A 21,843-nucleotide genomic window follows, 5' to 3' on the forward strand; every position below is an offset into this window, starting at 1 on the left:
GGTTTTTCTCCTAAAAGAAAGAAGCAGAGGGAGTAAAAATAGCCCTCTGGAAATGAATGAATGGATGAATGATTATTTTATAAAGAATAACCTTCTGGACTCCATTCCAGATTTCCTTAGTACTATTAGATAGATAGATAGATAAACAGACAGACAGACAGACAGACACACACACACACACACACACACACACACACACAACTGATATCTGATATGACAGCCATAAAGTATTCTAGAATGCTCAGAGATAACAAACCATTAAAAAGAGAGAAAGCAAAACTACGTTTTGAGAACTGTTTGACTCTCCCTCACAAAATTTCTAAGTATAACATTCCCATTTGTACATCTACAACCTGGCTTCAAGCCATTCCTAAGCTGGCGATTTCCCACCCATGATCTGATCACTGACCCCTATATGCTCTCACAGCATTCTGTGCTTTGCACTTATCGTTAAGACAGCAAATCATTATTTATGTTCCAGGAGAAGAGGGAGCATTTTACCGAGTTTAGGGCTGTCACCCTAGCCTAGCACAGCCCTCTGCACATAATAAAGGACTCCAACATTTTCCAAAGAAATCACTGAGTTCCCACGATCGGACTTGACTCTAAGGGTCCTCCAATGAATTAGCAGATGCCAACAGTCTGGCCACCACTGCTTCCTGGACTCTGAGGGGTATTGTTGCCTGGACCCTCAGCGGGGTCCTCGGGCATGCTCAGAGCGGACTCCAGTGGCTGAGTCTATCAAGCAGGAAGCCCTGACTGCAGACACACATGGAGACAGTACCAAATCAGTCTTTTTAGGAGAGAGCTGCCCATGCCATCTCCAGAAAACAGCAGGAGCGTGGGAGGACGGCACGGCATGGCCAGATGTGAAAGTCCTTGTACCCACCCGCTTTCCCAGTTTATTCTCTCACGACAGTCCCAAATTATCAAACCAAATGAAGAGTTGGGGCTTCTCTTGGGGGGGGAGGGGGAGAACTCCAGAGAACACTCTATGTAGAGGGAACAAGGATTATGAGATACAGATGCACCAAGGATGAGGCTCTTACTGGAAATTTGTGTAACACCAGGTCGAAAGGTGTCTCAGGTATTATTCATACTTTTCTAACTCTCCTCTCTCTCAAGCCCTGAGCAGTAAGGAAAGGGCGGTTTTGTTTTGTTTTGTTTTTTTTAATGCTTGCTTTTGCAGCTGAGAAACTAAACCGTGGGTAGCCTTTTAACTGCTAAGCACACTCTCCCCCACCTTCCTGGGCCAAGCACTCCTGGGGTCGGCTGTTGGACAAATCGCACCTGTTCATTCACCTCAAGGAGACTACTTAGGGTCACGGGGATCCCACTCAGAGAAAACCCACCGGTGTTTGCTCACCTTTCGGACAACCTGGGAGGAAAGGAAGCTACTCCTTTGTTTTTTTTTAAGATTTTAAGTAATCTTTACACGCAATGTGGGGCTCAAACTCACAACCCCAAGATCAAGACTCGCATGCTCTGCCGACTGAGCCAGCCAGGTGCCCTGGAAGCTAGCCCTTCTTAAAAGGCCAAGTTCCCACCTTGCTGGACTCACTCTCCCAAACAAAGCACTACGCAAACCTTCACTCTCCTCCAGGCTCCTAATGGCCAAGCCAAGTGGAAGACGCAGGCAAGAGGACAGGCATGTTAAAAGTTACTTGGAGGTCAAAGGACCCAGCCTCTGGCTGAAGAACCAGCACATGTCTGGGATTCTGATGAATGGAATCTTTCACGAGCACACAGGAGGCCTCTTTGCCTCCTAAAAGCACTAGAAGAGTGAAAGGCAAACCTAGGTCTTGTACTTATTTCAGCCCAATACCAGGACATACTTTTCCCAGCACCCCATTAACCAACATCATGCAGGTACAGTCTGGCAAGTGGGGCTCCACACCGGGAGGCCAGGCACTTGGCTTGTTTCGACCCAGTTTGTATTTATGAGACTGAATTAGTGGCAGGTCTCACAGGCAACGAAGAGACCAACGATACCCCCCTTCGTGACCACTTCTGTATCCTGAGCAATCCCGAAAAGCCTTCCCTGGCATCATCCTCATCTTCCCTCCTCTTACCCCCAGGCCAGAAGGCAAGAAAATGAATGAAGGTTGGTGGGGGATGCCAGGGCTGTCTCCAGAGCCCCAGGGGCTGCCTAGGGCTGAAGGGCTGAATCATCCTGCCAACCCACGCTGGCAGGTTAGGTCGGGGTGGGGGGGGGGGGTCTGTATTCACTGGGTCCCCACTGGGGTTGCAGGTAGGGCCCACTTTGGGCAAAAAGAACAGGGCCTGAAGTCCTGCACCCCCACCCAGCCTTTTCACAGTAAGCGGTGGGTAGGAAGGGCTGCTCTCTAACAAGTCTTGAGTCCTAGGAAAGGAGATGCAATCTCCCAGCATCTGCACAGGTGGGGGCGGGGAAAGCTGACTAAGCCACTGGAACCGGCATCTGCTAGGCTCTTAGGAGGCCCAGGAAGCTTCCTGGGGACCACACCCATGGATGGCTGTGCTGCACAGCCCATCACGCAGGCCAAGGTGATCTTCTGGCAAGAATAGACACATACATACACACACATACACACACACACACACACACACACCTGGTGTGGGCACCTGGGTGGCTAGAGTAGTTAAGTGTCTGACTCTTGGTTTCCGTTTAGGTCATGATCTCACAGTTCATGAGTTCAAGCCCTACATAGGGCTCTAGGCTGACAGTGCAGAATGTGCTTGAGATTCTCTCTCCCTCTCTCTCCACCTCTCTCTCTCTCTCTCAAAACAAACAAATAAACTTAAAAAAAAAGAAAGGAATATACACAAACACACACCCCTAGAAAGCAGTGTATGATGTCCTAGGTGGGGTGCAAGAAAGCCATCTTGTTCTTACGACTCTCCTTGGCCAATAATATTATCTGAAGGAGGTTCTGGCCTCAACACCCTCCTCCAGCAATGTTCTGAGGCCAGAGAGGGGAGGCAGGGAATGTCAGCTTGGCAATCTCAGAGCAGGAAGGACTTCTGAGGACCAACTGGTTCAGAAATCACACACTCAGACGTCTCCAGGAGCCTGGTGGACAGAATTCGAGGCAGGTCACCACAGCGAGTGGAAGGCCCGGGAGCCACACTCAGCACTGAGTACCCGATAAAACAATCCTTACTGAGTACAGCCCAAACCTCAACCCAGCATAGTCCCCGGAGGCCACGGTGTGGGTATGCATGATGGAAGCTTACAAGGGTCATCTGGGTCCCCACCCCGGCGGTCTGCAGTCTTGCACTACAGAGCACCCCACATGCAGGGGGAGGGCAGTGAACTCACCCCCACTGTGAAACGGGAAGAACATCAAGATCGGCACCACCACTGCAGAAAACTTGTGAAACGCACGTGTTGGCATGCTCGGCTCCCTGAGCTTGGTGGCCAGAAGGAAGGTCCACGGGGCTGCACAGCAGCACGCTCGAGCCCTACAGTCTGACAAGTCTAGAGTCACTGTTGCTTAGAGCTATGAGGGACAGCAGCAGATTTCTGGGCCTGTCTCCTAATTACCCTACTCTGGTCCCCGCTGGGCACAGGGCCCAGGATCCAAGCAGCATCCCCAGGGCCTTTGTCTCAGCACCTCCCCCTCAGCTGACTTCTAGGAGGAGCCCCGGTCAAGTTCCCAGCGGAGGGAGGGAGGGAAGGACCCGCCCTGGCTCTGCCTCTAACTCACCGGGTGACCTTGATGAGGTCACTGCCCTCAGCAGGCCTGTTTCCTATTGTGCCTGAGGAGGGGGTTGTCCTAGGTAGATAGGAAGAGAACCGAATGAACATCCTGTGGCTCACAGGGCAGAAAATCCAGGCTTTACACTCCTGCCTGTCACCTGTAGGCGCTTCCCTTGTTTGAACTCCAAAGTCAGGTTGACTTTGCCTGTCCATCCCAGCTTACTCCAGCAATAATGTCACCCCTGCGGGGCGTGGGTGGGTCAGGAGCCTGTGCCAGGCCTAGCTAGTACTGATAACACGGGAGCTTTTCCCTACAGCCTAGGCTGTTTCTTTAAAACATGGTGGCAAAGCTGACATCGGGGAGAGATACAGCTTTAAGACCTGCCAGTGGACAGTATTTTATGCTAGACAGATATCAAAGGCAGCAACCCCTCAGGGTTGGGAGATGCGTTCTTGTGCAAGTACACACATGTCACAAGCAAACACGTCAAGGCCTCCAACCGACTCAAAAGACCAGTCTCTTACTTAAACTCCCTGGGCTGGCTGGAAATTACAATTTAAGAGAGCGGTCACGTAGGGGAATAAAAAATTCCATTCAGACATGCCGCTCCAGACCTGAGGCCTATGAGCAAAGTTTCCGGTGGCCTCCGAACCCCTCCCCGTTCCGGGAAGCCGGGCGGGTCACCCTGTCCTCAGATTTAGGGGCAGCCGCAACAGCTGGAAGAGCCGGAGTGAGAGCTCCTCCGGGGCACCCCAAATATGGGATGCCTGGCCTGCAGCCAGCACCCCCGCCTGCCGCGCGCTCACCTCCCTATCATCTCTGTAATCACTCCGCCGCCTACGGCGCTCAGAACCTTCCGAACAGGCCCTACGGACCGACCCACCGGTCCCCACACAGCCACCTCCCCGCATGGCCCGGGGGCCCATCTGACATCCACAGCCCATCTCAAGGACACTGCAGCAAGCAGTCCAGCCCCGGGGGTCTTCCCCCCAACACACACACACACACACACACACACACACACACACACACACACAACCCCGGGGAGAATCGAGGGGCGAAGGCTTCCCCGCCCTGCAGTCCAAGCAGTGCCGGCCTGGGGGAGCCTGGGCGCCGGAGGACCGAGGCGGCGGCGGCGGTGGCGGCGGCGAGAGCGGATGCCGGAATGCAGCGCGCGGCGCGGGCGGGGGCTCACCTTTTTGACTTGGTCATCCTTCAGCTCGGTGAAGTAATAGGCCAGGAGCTGCGCGGCGATCATGCTGGCGATCGGGGACGCGGGGCGGCAGGCGTGGGGCCGGCGTGGGTGCTCCGCAGCCCGGGCGAGCAGTGGTCCTCGGGCGGCTGCTCGGCGGCTCCTCCTCCTCCTCCAGCCGCGACTCCTCCCCCAAGGCCCAGGAGGCGGTGGCTCGCGCGCTCCCCGGCTCCGCGCTCCCGTCCCCGGCAGGGTGACAGCCACCGGCCGGCCCACCTCCTCGGCGCCCATTGGCTGCCGCCCGCCTCTGCAGCGCCGCGCGGCGGCATCCGGGCCCGGGCGGGGGGGCGCGGCGGCCGCTCCCTCGCGCGCCGGAAAGGGGGCGGCGACGCTGCGAGAGCCCCCAAGGTCCGGCTTCTCTCGGCACGTCCCCCACGTAGGGAGCCGGCGCGGGGGCGGGAGGCTCTCTCGGGTGCGCATGGTCGCGCGTGGCGGCGCCCGGCCCGGCGGAGGGGCGCGGGGCGCGGGAAGAGGCACCGCCCGAGCCGGGCGGGACGAACGGCCCCGGAGAGTCCGCTGCCGGCCTGGCGAGGGTGGCCCCCTTCCCGGGAAAATTAGGGCTCGGCCCCGGGAGCTCCGCGGATGGGGAGAGGCCGAAGGAGGGTGCAGAGGTGGGCGTGCAAAGCGAGCCGGGCCTGTGCCGGCGTAAGCGAGAGCCCGCGGGCTTCGCGGTCCTCGCACCCGGTCCCCGCTCCGGCCGGCTCTCGCGGGCCCGGGATGCCGAGTGCCGTGTCCCACCTGCGTCCTCCCGGCAGTGCATCACCCCCACCCCGGCCCGCCCGGCCTAATCTCCGTTGGGCCGATTTGTGTTGCTAAACCGAGAGCGACTCCCCGCAACGCCCGCCCCAGAGGCACTGGCTCCTGGGCTCTCTGGGGGGCGCACGCCCGCTGGGCGGGACTTGGGCCCCCCACGCCCCCGCCAGGCCGCATCCCCCGGGCGTCCTCTTCCTCCCGCGCACCCCGGCTCGCTGGCGTCGCGGGCGGGTCCATCAGGCGCCCCCTCCTAGCTGCCACCTTTTTCACTTCCCCAAAGGAAGTTAGCCGGGCTGGGAGGAATCCTGAGAAAAAACGTCCAGCCTTAACGGGGGGAGGGGACATGCGGAATCAGGCGGTTATGCAGCTGCTTTGAGAGCTACCTTAGCGTTCTTAGGTTCATTGCCGGCTGTGTGCAGGAGCCTTACTGCCTTTACCAGATGACATGTAATGAGCTCGAAACACAACGAAGTGGTTACTATCCTGATTCAACAGGTAATCAGGTAGAGGCTCAGCGAGGCCACGTATCTCGCCAGACTCCATACAACCAGGAAGTTGTAGATCCCAGAATTAGGTCTGTGCGTTTTCAAAGCCAATGTTCAGCCCTGCAATTTACTGTCCTTTCTATTGTCTGTATGTAGCCTCTCCGCCTGAATAGGCCATGCTCCTGGGACCAAAGCTGCACCATGGGGTGCCCTGAAATGGACACAGTCCTCCCGCAGAACCTCCATCACGGACCTGGATCCTGGGGGACCCTGGCCAGGTGTACGGTATAGCGGTATCAAAGGGAGATGGGCGGTCCAGTACATTCCTCCTGAGCAACATCAGGAGCCTGACAGCTACCGTCCCCAATTGAAGAGGACCTCAGATGTGGCCCCTGAAGCCAGAGCCCTCAGTCCAGAGCTCAGTCCCCACCTCCTGGCTTTCTGGCTGTGACACTGAGTCACCTTCCTGAGCTTCCTCATTCATAATATGGAGATACTAAAGCCCGCCCACCCACCGCTTCCTTGTTGGGGAATACCTGCTTATCACACACACTTAATAAGTGGTGGGTCTTATTACACGATTGGGAAGCTGATGAGGGCTTCGCACTTGCATTCGAATCCCCAGGAAGGCCCTGAGAGGGCCTAGCAACTTTATATTTGTAATTTCGAATCATTTTGCAAAGAGGTTCCCCAAAATCATTTCATCTTCAAACCCCACAAAACCTGGATCCGCCCTCAGGGCAGTAGCATTATAAACTAGGAACAGAGATTTTCTGGCATTCATCAAATACCTACACTGCCCACACAGCCATAAAGTAAAATCGGGGGAACGAGAATGATTTGGTTGTTCTCAGCCGCCGTTTGAGTCCTGCCAATATGACGCTGCCAGACTCACAGGCTGGAAGCTCCTTGAGGATCAAGAACTGTGCTTTGGTAATTGCTCTGTCTCCCACACCTAGCACTCGAAGGTGGAATGAGCCCAGTGCAGTGATCAGGAGGGTTAAGAGCCTCAAACTAGGCCCCAGCCATCACTATGGCCCCGTTGCATCCATGACCTCTTGTCTGAGCTGGAGCCAGGGAGAAGCTGAGCCTCCCAATTTTCCAGGCTACCCTGAGATGTTCTGTTTGCAGGCAGGGAGGCTGCCAATGCGTTCTCTTCCCTGGCCTTTGAGAAACTGCTTCTCAAGGTGACTCCTGTGCTCCCCACCCCTTGAATGCACTCAGGCCCCAAAGTCTATCAGTATATGCTGAGAAATATTTCTAGGCCTGCCCCACTGCTTCCTTCAACCCCTAGCCCTCATTGTCCCATGCCAGAAATATTACAAGAGTCTTCTAGCTGCCCTCCCTGGTTCCTGGCTTCCTACCATCCAAGTCCTTCTGAAGTCCAGGCCACATTATTCCTGCTAAGAAGCAGCCTAATCACATCATAACCCTGCCCCAAATCCCTTGATGACCTCCTCCTTCCTGACCCAGCCAATTGAAATATCTCTGCCTGGTGTCTGAGGCCTTCTGTGATCTGACTCTCCATCCTGGGCTGCAGCAAGGCCACCTCCCACTGTCCTCGGCCCCCCTGAGTCCGTTCCGTTTAAGCCCCTGCGCATATTTCCTTGCTTGCCCTGTCTTCTCTGCTCACCTCCCGCTGACCTGACCAAGTGTCAGTCTCACCGAAGGCCCAGCTCTCCCACCCTCCCCATAAAAGCCTCTCCTGAGCATGGCTACTCACCCCAATCTCCCAGGCCTCAGCACTTCCACAGGAGAAACTCGGACTATGCTCAGAATCCATCTAGATCTAGACCAAGACTCTTCTTTACAGACTAGGAACCTGCAACGCAACGAGCAAGCCATCTTGTCCAGTGTCAGGCTGTGCTAGAGGTCGGAGCTGGGACTTAAACCCAGTTCTGATGCCCAGCCAGTGCTCCGTCCATCCTTCCCCCCGTCCTCCCAACCTCACTGCCAGGGCCTCGGATAAGTGACACTGACTCATAACAGTCTGCCTGATACTTTTGACTGTCTTCTGGGGGGCCGGTCTCATCTGCCCCAATCAGACAGCTTTCTGAGACCAGAGCCCATGTTACACTGCTATGACTGCTCCTGGGCTCAGAGCTGGGCCTGTGTCCTCTCTTTATCATGCCAGTTGTCACCTCATATGCTTCTTTATTATCCCACTTCTTTTTGCTGTCATATAGCTGTTGGAACCCAGCTAAGCCCCTTGCTGATTGATTACTCTCCGGACTCTAAGGAAGAGCAGACAGGACCCTGAGCATTGGAAATCTAGTTCCACACATCTCCCCTCACCCTCCAGATGGCCTTACCCTCTGGCCGAAGTCCCCTGGGTGTCTCTATTCATTTACTATGCTCCCTCCTGTAGGAGTTGGGTGGGGGGGAGTGGTCAAGCCACGCCAGGCTACCGCCCACAAAATGCACCTGCCAGTAAGAGAAGGCAGGCCATAGCTAAGTCAGGATGTAACAATCCACATCTGACCCAGGGCCCTAGGAACGTTACTCCAGAAATTCTCTCCAGTGGATCAAAGCCATACCCCAGCACCTGGAAGTACACTTCTAACAGCAGTGTTTGCATAATACTGATGGTTTACAGAGCATTTATTTTTTCATTTATTGCCTCATTTCTCCTGATAACACGCTGGTGAGGTTAGAAGGGCAAAACAAATATCATTATCCCCACTTAATCAGTCAATGAGGGTTATGGAGGTTATAGAGCACGTTTAAGGTCTGAAAGACAGTGACAGGGAAAAAAGAAAAGGCTAGCATGTCGGCATCCTGGATGCTCCGGGGAGGGGGGCTGTGGTCACACGAAGCACGTTCCGAGGAGAAGCACCTGGAAGGGATCCTGACCCAACATTTCTATCAGTTAGATCTGTGGTTTTCAACCTGGCTGCACAAAAGGATCACCTGGAGAGCTTTTACAAACGTTGATGCCCAGGCCTCAGCCCCAGATGATGGCTGAACTGACCTGGAGCGGAGTCCGAACCCCAGCTTCTGGAATGAAAAGCGCTGACTTGCCATGGGAACATCTGGAGGAAATTTCTGAAATGAACCTGCCGGTACTATCGTTTGCAGTCTCTCTCGGACAACGCCCAGCGCAGTTCCTCCGGGGCCCCGGTGGCCCTGTGGACGTGGAGCACACTGAGATGCAAGTTCACGGTGACTTTCTCATCAACTCTGCAGACAGTTTTGCTCCTTTGTGAGAAGGATTCTGGCGAAGAAGCACCAGGGCTCAGCCCCTGCAGTGGCTGGGGACGGAAGGTCACATTCCTGGCCTGTCTCCCTGCCTCTTTCATTTGCCCGAAGTTCTGCCTTCCGGCGGCATCATGACAGAGGTTATAAGTTGGCAACCGCCAGACTAAAACATGGCCTCCAGCGTATCTTATTTGGCCCGCCTACTATTTTATAAATATGAGGAAGCCCTTAAAAGTTAGGAGATTTGCTTTAAAACCCACGTTCCCGGGGCACCTGGGTAGCTCAGCCGGATAAGCATCTGGCTCTTGACTTCGGCTCAGGTCATGATCTCTCAGTTTGTGGGTTGGAGCCCCACATCAGGCTCTGCGCTGGCAGTGTGGGGCCTCCTTGGGATTCTCTCTTTCCCTCTCTCTCTGCCCCTCCCCCGCTTGTGTGCTCTGTTCTGTCCGTCTCTCTCTCTCTCTCAAAAGAAACTTCAAAAAATAAAATAATACGATACAATACAATCCAGATTCGCCAGCATCTTAGGTCTGGTCACACAGGGCCCAGGTTATCACGTGGCAATGCTCAGCTAGAACTGAGCAGCCACTGCCCCCTTCAGACAGTGCAGGGGTACTGCAGCTGGCCCCAGGCCCCACCCAGTCTGCCCCTTCACTGATACACGCTAATGTCTGCCCCCACTTAGGCCTTCAAGTTTTTGGCCCTTGATAGCTGGAATTTACAGGCACAAGGCCTCAGGTGTTAGGGCTGGGGTTAAGATGAGGCAAGAGAGGTGCCTCGGATGCAAGATTTGAATGCAAGATTTAAATCTTGCACACGTAGGCACCTCTCTTGCTTCACCCAAGTCCCACCCCTTTCAGGATCATAAAGGTCTCCGTCTGGCTGCCCCTTGCTCAACCCTGAGCTGTTTACCTGGCTCAGAAAGGACCTGATGTCCAGAGATACCCGTCTCAGCTTCTGTCCCAAGAAGGTTTCTACTTCCCTGTGGGGATGATAGTCCCTCAGGGGAGCGAGGAAAGCCCAGTCTGGCCCTGTGGCTGGTTGGACATCCCATCCTCATACCATTGTGAGCCCAGTAGGCCTGCTATGCATAAAGAATGATGGCCTGGAGGAAGGGTTATCCAGACTGCTGAGGCCTGCCTGTCTCCAGCCCTGCTCCTTACTTCAAGCCAGCTCCTTTTCCAAAGGAAGCCCCTATCTTATTGGAACAGAGCAATCTCAAAAGTCACCTTGCTGGTTAGTCTGAGTTTCCTGGGATAGTTCTCTCCAACGCCCACACACAAGCAGCATGACAGGGCCAACAAAAAGTCTTCAATCCTGCCCTGTTAGAATTAACTCCAAAAGATAGAAGGAAATGTTCACGTAGGAGAGTCCATCTCAGCGTCTAGGCAGGGTTCCTAGGCTGTGGGGTTTCACAGGCCAGCAAATTAAGCACACATATAAATAAAAACTAGGTACTGACTTTCATTTTGCTAAGAAAAGATAATTTTTTAGTTACAATTCCCATCTCCTATCACCATAATTTCCCAAAGGAAAAGAGGTTTTAAGCCAGGGAAAGAAAAATAAGGGCTGCTTTTTAAACAAAATACCTCTGGCTTTATAATAATAGCTAGTTCTCAGGTCGAACTTACTGTGGACCGGGTATCGTTCTAAATTCTTTACTTAGATTCATTTTTTTTGACCCTCAGAACAAACTAATGAGATAAATACTAGTTACATCCCCCATTTTATAGATGAGACCCTTGAGTCACAGAGAGGTTAAGTGACTTGTCTCCAAGGTCACACAGCTACTGCAAAGAGCTGAAATGTGTGCCCAGACAGTCTGGCTCAAGACTGCTCTAACGGTGAAATATTCGTCTTATCCTATTGTCTATATTTCTCTTATTCTGTTCAGGCCCAGTGATGCCTCAGTCACAGAGGGGTCCAGAAACCTGTGTCGGGGAGCTGCTCCCCTGGGGTACCGAGTCACGCTTGGTTAGATTTGTAAGGTGGGGCACGTGGATCCTGGCTCTGCAGGGCCCTCTCTTGTAAAGGGCATCCTCAGACCACATGGTGAGGCAGACTGACCTGACCAGAGGGGCCGTAAGGGAGGTATGGAAGCAGTTGCCCTTCCCAGTGCGGTGGGGATGGGGGCATGTGGCTTGGTAGATTCAGCTGAGCTGGCTGAGTATGCCCTCCTCCCTCGCTGTCTCCTGTGGGTCCATCCCACTGTGCCCTACCCAAAGAATTGCTCTTTGTATATTTTTGTAAATTTCTTTTTTTTTTTTTAATGTTTATTTATTTGTTTGGGGAAGGAGGGGCAGAGACAGAGAGGGAGGGAGAGAATCCCAGTCAGGTCTCTGTGCTGTCAGCACAAAGCCCAACGCGGGGCTCGATCTCACGAAACTTGAGACCATGACCTGACCCGAAATCAGGAGTCAGCCTCCCAACCGACTGCGCCACCCAGACACCTCCCCCAAAGAATCACATGTGTCAAGAGTCCATCCCCCACTTCTCTCCTGAACCCCAGTTCATTTTCCAACTACTGCCCATGAAGGTCAGCTCTGAGACCCCATGGGCGCCTGAAAGTCGGTATGTCTCACATCCCAGTCCTTTCTTCTTCTTAAACTTACTCTCTCTTCTCACTTCCCCAGCCTGTCATTTATTCCCTCAACAAACATTTGTGAAGCACCTAGTCTGCTTGTCCTTCCTAGTCACTGGAAATGTGCAGGTGAGCAGGACAGAGTCCCTGCCCACACGTTCCGGTGGGGAGGAACAGACAGTAAACAAGTCACAAATTAAATATACGTCAGCTCAGGGGCTAGGAGGAAAAACAAAGCAGAATGTAGGTGACACATCCTACAATTTCCATTTCCCCTTTGTCTTAACTAATGAATGCTCCAATTTTCAGCTGACTCCAGCCCTCACCCCCCGCCCCCGAGTAAAGACTCCATCTACCGTGCAGCTAGATGTGGCCATGGGAGCAAGTTCTGGCCAAAGAGGTGAAAATGAGGGCATCTCATTCTAGCTTCCTGGAGCCTTCCTTAAGACACAGTGATTATGGTCATTCTTCCTTCCTACTGGCTGAAATAGAGACAGACTGGCTAGAGAACCCCGGAATGTCTCGGGTTATGAGAGAACCTTGGGAATGGCAGTCCCACAAAACCAAGCAATGAAAAAAAACAAAAACAAAAACAAAACAAGCTTGCATCCCTGTCACCAAGATGCCCCACATCAGCCTCCTACGGACTGCCTCATAGATTTCTAGAACCCGAGAGAGAAAGAAAATTCCAATGGGTTAACACAACTGCTGTTGGAGGGTTTTCCGTTACTACCAGCCAAATCTAACCCTAACTGATGCCCAGGTTGAACAGCAGAGAGTAAGAGAACCACTGGGGAGACCTCTCTGACGATACGACATGTGAGCAGACACCAGAACAAAATGGAGCGTAGGCTGTGGTCTGCTTATGCACGCCTAAGCTTCCTCTTCCTTCTTGGGAAAAGAATGTCCCAGGTAGGAGCCATCTTCCCATCAGCTGGAAACCTGACCGTTACCCTTGAGGCTTTCCCCTCCCAAATGCCTTGCCTCTAATCTGTCACTAAACCCTATTGAGTCTACCTATGTCCGTGCCTCAAGAACAAAAACAAAACACGTCCAACCTAAGAACTCTCCTGAATCCACCCTCTCCTCCCCATTCCTTCTGCTAGAACAGGGCTGTAGAGGACTGAATGGTGCCCGCTAAAAGATATGCCCTAATCCCCATAACCTGTGCACGTGACCGTATTTGCCAAAAAGGGTCTTTGCATACATAATTCAGTTGAGGATCTCGAGATCTTCCTGGATGACCGGTGGTCCCTAAATCCAATGACCTTCCTGATAAGAGGCAGAAGAGAAGACAGTGGGGGAGAACGCCACGTGAAGGTGGAGGCAAAGAAGAGAGGGGGTTCTGCAGCCACAAACCAAGGAGTGCCTGGAGCCACCAGAAGTGAAAGAGGCCAGGAAGGATCCTCGCCTAGACCCTGGGGAGGGAGCCCCGCCCTGCTGACACCCGGATTTCAGACTTCTGGCCTACAGAACTGTGAGATAATAAATCCCTGTTATTTTAAACCACCAACGAGACACGTGGTGGCTCAGTCGGTTCAGCGTTCGACTTTAGCTCAGGTCATGAACTCACGGGTTTGTGGGTTTGAGCCTCCCGTCGGGCTCTGTGCTGACAGCTGGGGGCCTGGAGCCCGCTTTGGATTCCGTGTCTCCCTCTCTCTCTGCCCCTCCCCTGCTCGTTCTCTCTCTCTCTCTCCCTCTCTCTCACTTTCTCTTGCTCAAAAATAAAATAACATTAAAATTTTTAAATTTTCAATTAATTAAAATTAAAAACTTTTATTCATTAAAAATTAAAGTTGTTTAATTAATTAAAATTAAAATAACATTAAAAATTAAACATTAAAATAACATTAAAAAAAATTAAGGGCGCCTGGGTGGCTCAGTCGGTTGAGCGTCCAACTTCAGCTCAGGTCACGGTCTCAGGGTCCATGAGTTCGAGCCCCGCATCGGGCTCTGTGCTGACAGCTCAGAGCCTGGAACCTGCTTCGGATTCTGTGTCTCCCTCTCTCTCTGCCCCTCCCCTGCTCATGCTCTGTCTCTGTCTCGCTCTCTTTCAAAAATAAAAAATAAACATTAAAAAAAATTAAAATAGTAAAAAAAAAAAAAATTCAACCACCAATTTGTGGCAATTTGCTATTGCACTCTTATAAAACTAATGCAAAACCTTTAGCCGTATCAAGTCTCTCCTAGTCCCAGGCCACAGAACTGGTCTATTCAGAATCCTCTGTAGTAAAAATGTTTTGATCATGTATCTGAGAAATCTGTATATTTACTTTTTTTATGTTTATTTATTTATTTTGAGAGAGAGAATGAGCAGGGGAGGGTCAGAGGGGGAGAGAGAATCCCAAACAGTCTCAGCACAGATCCTGACATGGGGCTCAATCTCATGAACTGTAGATCAGGACCTAAGCCAAAATCAAGAGTTGGTTGCTCAACGGGCTGAGCCACCCAGGCGCCCCTGTATATTTATTTATAACTATCAATGCATACGACTGCACTAATGTATTATTTATGTTATAAAACATACGTAGGGGTGCCTAGGTGGCTCAATCAGTTAAGCATCCAACTCTTGATTTCGGTTCAGGTCATGATCTCAGGGTTGTGAGATTGAGCCCCGCATAGGGCTCTGCACTAGGTGTGGAGCCTCGTTAAGATTCTCTCTCTCCCTCTCCCACTGCCCCTCCCCTCTTGTGCTCTCTCTCATTCTCTCTCTCTCTCTCAAAAAAAAAAAAAAAAATACCTGCAACAGACATGAAAATAAATGGGACAGATGAGAGTGTAAAATGACACTACTTTGGAACTGTTTGGTTGTTCTTAATATTTTTTTTTAATGTTTACTTATTTTTGAGAAAGAGTGAGAGAGAAAGAGAGACAGAGTACAGAAGGAGAGGGAGACACAGAATCCAAAGCAGTCTCCAGGCTCTGAGCTGTCAGTACAGAGCCCAATGTGGGGCTAGAACTCACAAACTATGAGATCATGAGCTCAGCCCAAGTCAGATGCTTAACTGACTGAGCCACCCAGGTGCTCTTGGCTCTTCCTAAAAAAGTTTAACATATACCTACCCCATGATCTGGAGATTCCATTCCTGGGTATTTACCCAAGAGAAATTAAAGCATATGTCCATATTTGGACATTTGCACACAAATGTTCACAGCACTTTATTAATAATAGCCCAAACTAGAAACAACCCAAATGTCTATGAGAAAGTGAGAGGATAAAAAAATCATATTAGATCTCTACATAACTCCTACTTCTCAGGTAAAAAAATGGAACGCTTTCTCCCCCTTTGGTAACAGTTTTACTGAGATACAATTCACATACCATATAATTCACCCATTTAAAGTGTACGGTTCAATGATTTTTAACATAATTGCAGAGTTGTGACATCCTCACCACAATCATTTTTAGAACATTTTTGTGATCCCCAAACGAAACATTGTACCCATTAGCTGTCATCCCCCAAGCTCCCATGCTCCCTGGCCCTAGGCAACTACCAATCTACTTCCCATCTCTACAGATTTGCCTATCCTGGACATTTCATAGACATGGAATCACACAGTATGTGGTCTTTGGTGACTGGCTTCTTTCATTCAGCAAGTTTTTAAAGTCCATTCACATTGTAGTACATATCTGGACTTCAGTCCTTTTTATTTCTGAATAATATTCTATTGTGTGGATATACCACCATTTGTTTACTCATTCAACAATTGATGGGTCTTTGGTTGTTTCCACTTTTGGGGTTCTTTTGGTGTTGCATTAATTTACTAGCGTTTTCGTAAAATACCACAGACTAGGTGCCTTAAACAACAGAAATGTATCTTCTCACAGTTCTGGAGGCTAGAAGTCCAAGATCAAGATGTGGGAAGGTTTGGTTTCTTCTAAGGACTCTTTCCTCAGCTTGCAGATAGCCCCCATCCTCACATGGTCTTCTCCCTATGTGCACACATCTATGATGTCTCTTCATGTGTCCAAATTTCCTCTCTTGAAAATATGCCAGTCAGATTGGAATAGGGCCCATTCTAAAGACCTCGTTTTAAATTACCTCTTTAAATATTTCCAGATATGACTACATTCTGAAGTCCTAAGAGTTAAAACTTCAACATATAAGTTAGGGAGTGGAGGGACACAATCCAGCCCATAACAGGTATCATATTAAGAAACCACTGCCAAATCCAAAGTCATAAAGATTCACATCGATGTGTTCTCCTAAGAGTTTTATAATTTTAGCTATTGCATTTAGGTCTTTGATCCATTGTGAGTTAGTTTTTGTATATGGTATGAGGTAGGGATTCAACGTCATTCTTTCGCATGTGGATATCCAATTGTCATAGCACCATTTGTTGAAGAGATTACCCTTACACCATTGATTTTTTTTCATACCCCTGTGAAAACCAAATGACTGTAAATGTAAAGGTTTATCTCTGGACTCTCAATTCTATTCCATTGATCTATAGGTCTATCCTTATGCTGGTACAATGCTGTCTTGATCACTGTAGCTTTATAAGTTTTGCAAACAGGAAACGTGAATTCCTTGGCTTTCTTCTTATTCAAGATGTCTTGGCTAACTTGAGTACCTTCCATTTCCATATGGATTTTAGGATTAATTTACCAATTTCTGCAAAGAAGCCACCTAGTTTTTTTTAATTTTTTTTTTAGTGTTTATTCATTTTTCAGAGAGAGAGAGAGAGAGCAAGAGCAGGGGAGGGGCAGAGAGAGAGGGAGAGACAGAGTCTGAAGCAGGTTCCAGGCTCTGAGCTATCAGCACAGAGCCCAATGCGGGGCTCGAACTCATGAACTGTGAGATCACGACCTGAGACAAAGTCAGACACTTAACTGACTGAGCCACCTAGGTGCCCGCCAGCTGTGTTTTTGATAGGGATTGTGTTGAATCTGTAGATCAATTTGGGGAGTATTGCTAACTTAATATTAAGTCTTCCAATTCATGAACACGAATGTCTTTCCATTTATTTAGATTTCTTCAATTTTCTTCAACAATGTTTTGTAGTTTGCAGAATATAAGTCTTGAATTTCTTTTAAGTTTATTCCTAAGTATTGTGTTCTTTCTGATGCTATTATAAATGAAACTGTTTTCTTAGTTTCATTTTTTTATTGTTCCTTGCAAATGTATGGAAGAACAATTGATTTTCATATATCGATTTTGTATTCTGCAACCTTGCTGAATGTGTTTATTCTACATGTGCATGCGTGCACACATGTGTGTGTGTGTGTGTGTGTGTGAGTATACCTTAGGATTTTCTATATAAAAGACCATGTAGGAATGAATTCAATACATGCAGCAAATAAAAATATAGAAAGCCAGGTACAAAAGAGCACACATGTATGATTACATTTAAGTGAGGTTCAAGAACAGGAAAACTAACCTATGGTGATAGAAGTCAGAACAATGATATCCTCAGGACAGGGGATGGGAAAGTAGTGGCTGGAAAGGGACATGAGATTTTGGGGGGTGATGAAAATATTCTATATCTTGAACTGGGTGGTAGTTATATAGGTATATACATGTGTTCAAACTTCTTGAGCCAACACTTAGGCTTTATGCATTTGACTGCTAGCAAATTATACTTCAATTTTAAAAAAAGACACAAGGATGAAATTAACTATTTTAAAATGTAGTGGCCTAATAGTATCATTACCTAATTATCTCAAGCCCTTTGTATACATAGAGATTAGTTTATCATTAGTGACATACAGAATAAAGCCAGAATTCAAATAGCCTGGCCCATTTTCTTTTTCTGACTACTTATTGTATCTGATCAGATCTTTTATTTCTTTTAAACCCAAGATGTGGCTGATGAGGAGCTTGTACCAGGGATAGGAAATGAATCAGTGCTCTTATGTTCTCCTTGTTCATTAGATTGTTTTGTTTTTAAGTTTATTTATTTTTAGTAATCTCTATACCCAGCATGAGGCTCAAACTCATGACCTTGAGATTGAGAGTTGTTCTCTCGCTCTCTCTTCCGACTGATCCAACCAGGAGCTCCATTGTTCATTAGCTTTAATCCATAGTTTCTGTGCAGAAACCTCTCTAAGCCACTTGCTCATTTTGTGAGGGTCATCCTAGTTAATATGATATGTATTATAGATATCATATATCTATCATACATCCAGATAATATGATATATAAAACTTCCTCAACCAGGGAGTTATAAGATGGTGATGCCTCATAATACGCTAAAAATAGCCCTGGAAACAAAGGTAGGGACCCCTATCAGGCTCTCCTCATTGTGAGAGACCCTGAGTACAAGATGATACAAGTAGCCATCTAGAAGGTTCACCAAGCAAGGCTACCATGCTGATTGGTCTTTAAAAATTGGTAACAATGGAACTGGTAGTACTTTGTTCTTTCCACTCTGAGGTGCACCATTTTGCACACACACCATCTCTCGAGATGTCTCTACTCTCAGCCCCACTACCCACCCCCCCGCCCCCCGTCTGGTTTCCTGGAGGCTCAAGGCTCATGCTCCTTGCTGCTTCCAGACAGAACACAATTTTTTTTTTATGTTTATTTATTTTTGAGAGACAGGGAGACAGAGTGTGAGCAGGCAAGGGGCAGAGAGAGAGGGAGACACAGAATCCGAAGCAGGCTCCAGGCTCCGAGCCGTCAGCACAGAGCCCGATGCGGGGCTCGAACCCACGAACCGCGAGATCACGACCTGAGCCGAAGTCGGCCACTTAAGCGACTGAGCCACCCAGGCGCCCCAGACAGAACACAATTTAATCACATGATTCCTCAGCCTAAAGATCTTTTGGGCCTCTTCCATAGAGTTCCTTACCCAGACATCCAGTGCCAGCCCCACCCAATGTCATTAGCCTCCCTTCCTGCCTTCCCTACCAGCACCACACCAGGCAGCCTCCAGGCTTCTTTCCATCTTTCACAGGCTCTGCGTTTGCCCTTGCTGCTGTTTGCCCCTGGAATGTCCTTCCTGGCCCACCGATTGCTTCTTCTGCTTCAAGACTGTCTGTAAATCTCACCTCCTCTCTCCAACCTTCTTTCTCTCCCCAAGACAGGGCAGATCCCTCCCTCATCTGCTCCTAAGACACACACTGCAACTTTTTCCTTTTTTGCATGTTGAACTTCGCTTCTCAGCCGTAAGTGCTCAAAGGCTGGAGTCTCTTCTTCGTTTTTGAAAGAACAAGAATATGGCTGCTTGATGGTGGAATAAGAAGCAAGGCAGAGGGGACTGTGATTCCAGGCCCAGCCTCGGACCTCACCTTGGACTAGATGCAGGAGGACCCAGGTGCAGGAGAAATCAAAAGTTACTGCCTTTTTCTCCCAGCAAACTGACTCTTTCAGTACTCCACCTCCCCACCTTCCCATGAAGCAACGCCCCTCAGATTCACTCTACTGCACCTCTAAAGGCACAGCCAAGTGCCCGCGTGGGGAATGAGAGGGCAGGCGGTAGGCCATCACAAATAGCACAGAAAATTCTCTGACTTGGAACCATCTGGGCTATGTCAATAGGAAAGAACTGAAACTTGTCCGTGTTCAAGTGCAGAGGGGATGGGTACCAAGTTCCTGGCGTGCCTGATTCGACACACTGGGAAAAGACAAGACAGGGGAGAGACCCTTGTATTCTCTCTCTCTGGAGCCTCTCCCACAGTCGGTATGCCATGTAGCTCCAAATGCAGGAAGGTCCTGTGTTTAGCTCTGACACTCAGTATTTTGCTCCCAAGAAAGGGCTAGGAGAACAACCTAGTAGCAAAGGCCCCCTCACAAAGCACCTGTCCTGTGGGGTGGGGTGGGCTGGGCCCGGGGAGGAACAGGTTAGAGGTAGATGCTCTCCCCACCCCCAGCACAGCCCCCGGGGGAATCCATTATAGGGCTGCTTGGCTCACTGGAACCAGGGTCAGAATGCCCAAAGGGAATTGCCACAGACGCTCTCTCTTTGACAGAAAATGTTACAGGAAATGGAAAGGACATTTAAGCTTCTTACCTTAACTTCAGTAAGTGGGGGCTTGATGGGCTTTTCAGATGCTTCTTCACTCTTAAAGAAACACGGAACAAAATAAGGTGTTACAAAGGCATCTTAGCAACTTGCACTCAAAACATATTGATGCTCATAACTTATCAGTCGTGCTCAGAAAGCGACGGTAACTGTAAGTAACCCCGAAATCGCTGAGTAAATTCTAAGATGATTAGCCCTAATCTGGATGAAGCACAGCAGAGCTCAGAAATGTCTTATTCGTGAATTTATTCACATCAGCATGGGTTAGGTGCTTACGAATGTGCAGGTTCTGTGCTAGGAAGTGGGGGGTTCAAAGATGAAAAACAATGGTGGCTCCGCCTGCAGGGAGCCCACAATCCACCAGGGAAGACGGATGAGTCAATCAACAGTGAACGCGCAGTGCTGAGCTGCTGGAGAGGTGTAGGGGGGAGCTATGGGAACACAGGGGTCCGTCCCTGCTGAACCATTGGCCACACCGTGTCCCCAAGATTGCAGGATGCAATACTTGCCAGAAGAACACGGTGAGAATGTGGCCATCAAGTAGCAGCCAGCTGGATGAGTTAGCATCCTGCCGTTTCATACCCCTCTTACAACCTCCCATGCCTCACAGGTTTTGGAAGCTGCTGCCAGTAAGAGCGAGGCCCATGTAGATTTCTTCATGATGGCGGCTGAAGGGATAAGGAAGATGTAGGAAATTGTTTGCGGAAAACAGCCATAATGGTTCTCCTCCCTGTACCCATACTATTCTCTGTAGTCTCCTCCCACGGCGACTCTGGGTTTGGCTGTGTGACTGGCTTTAGCCAGTAGGATGGTAACAGCACGACACAAGCAGTAGCTTCAGCCACGCTTGTGCTCAGGCCGGCCCTCTCTTGCTGTTCTTGGGACTCTTGCAACTACCAGTCTGGGGGGTGGGGTGGTGAGAAGGCAAGGAATGCTAAGTGACAGAGCACAAGAGGCAACCCCACTTTATAAGGAAGGGGCCTGGGGTTTCTAGAAGGTTGCACAGCGGCCCACAGACATGCAGCCAGTCCCCATAAGAATCGGGGTCGTAGAGGCGGGGGGTAACCCATGGATCCTCCCTGAAGGGCAGAGACCATCTTTTCAGCACTTCCTGCCTTGCCTCACCTAGAGCAGGTGCTCGGTAAATGATTATTGTTCATGAACTGAATAAACCGTGCCCTCTTCTGAGTAGGCTGCTAATCAGAGAAGCTCTGTAGAAATCATGGTCCTAGGGAAGCAAGAAAAGGCATCCCAGAGGCAACCCAAGTGACCAGGACAATCTAGGCAAGTTTTCCACTTGGCTGAAAACCAAACAGTCTAGGCTTTACACTGATACCCATGAGAGCAGACTAGCTACTGAAAGGGCTCGAAAGAAGCCTTGCAGATATTTACAGGCTGTCATGAGAATTGAGCATAAGGAAACAACACAAAATACTCTCTGTAGCTTGGAACAAGCAAGGAGCCAAGGAGAAAGGAACTGAATGGACCGTATCATTTTTGGCCCTGCCTTAGATTAAGAGTGGGAATTCAGGGGCGCCTGGGTGGCTCAGTCGGTTGAGCGTCCGACTTCAGCTCAGGTCATGATCTCAAGGTCCATGGGTTCGAGCTCCGCGTCGGGCTCTGTGCTGACAGCTCAGAGCCTGGAGCCTGTTTCAGATTCTGTGTCTCCCTCTCTCTCTGACCCTCCCCCGCTCATGCTCTGTCTCTCTCTGTCTCAAAAATAAATAAACGTTAAAAAAAAAATTAAAAAAAAAAAGAGTGGGAATTCAATATCCAGAGCACAACACTTCTAAACCTGGACCAACTCAAAATAGGAAATAGGAATGTCCTTCGGCAGTTACGGTTGGCATCACGCGCCTCACCTACAGCCTTGAGTTTGTCGTGGAGGCAGAAAGCGCACAGACTTGGAGCCAGAGGGACCTG

The 21,843-nt window shown here is 49.9% G+C and overlaps 1 protein-coding gene across 2 annotated transcripts in view; it reads right to left on the reverse strand.

Annotated features, from left to right (window-relative positions):
* Window positions 1-21,843, reverse strand: part of HK1 (hexokinase 1) — a 124,210-nt gene that overhangs the window by 64,811 nt on the left and 37,556 nt on the right. Inside the window, exon 4 of one of the 2 annotated variants that reach the window (XM_078434322.2) lies at window positions 19,909-19,959. In XM_078434322.2, coding sequence (XP_078290448.1) covers window positions 19,909-19,959 — 51 coding nt within the window. Of the gene's footprint in view, window positions 1-4,878; window positions 5,106-19,908; window positions 19,960-21,843 lie in introns of those variants that run through there. The other variant, XM_060642552.3, reaches the window with a different exon arrangement.

The sequence above is a fragment of the Panthera onca genome, chromosome D2 (genome assembly GCF_046562875.1).
Source record: "Panthera onca isolate mPanOnc1 chromosome D2, mPanOnc1 haplotype 2, whole genome shotgun sequence".
Classification (NCBI taxonomy): Eukaryota; Metazoa; Chordata; class Mammalia; order Carnivora; family Felidae; genus Panthera; species Panthera onca.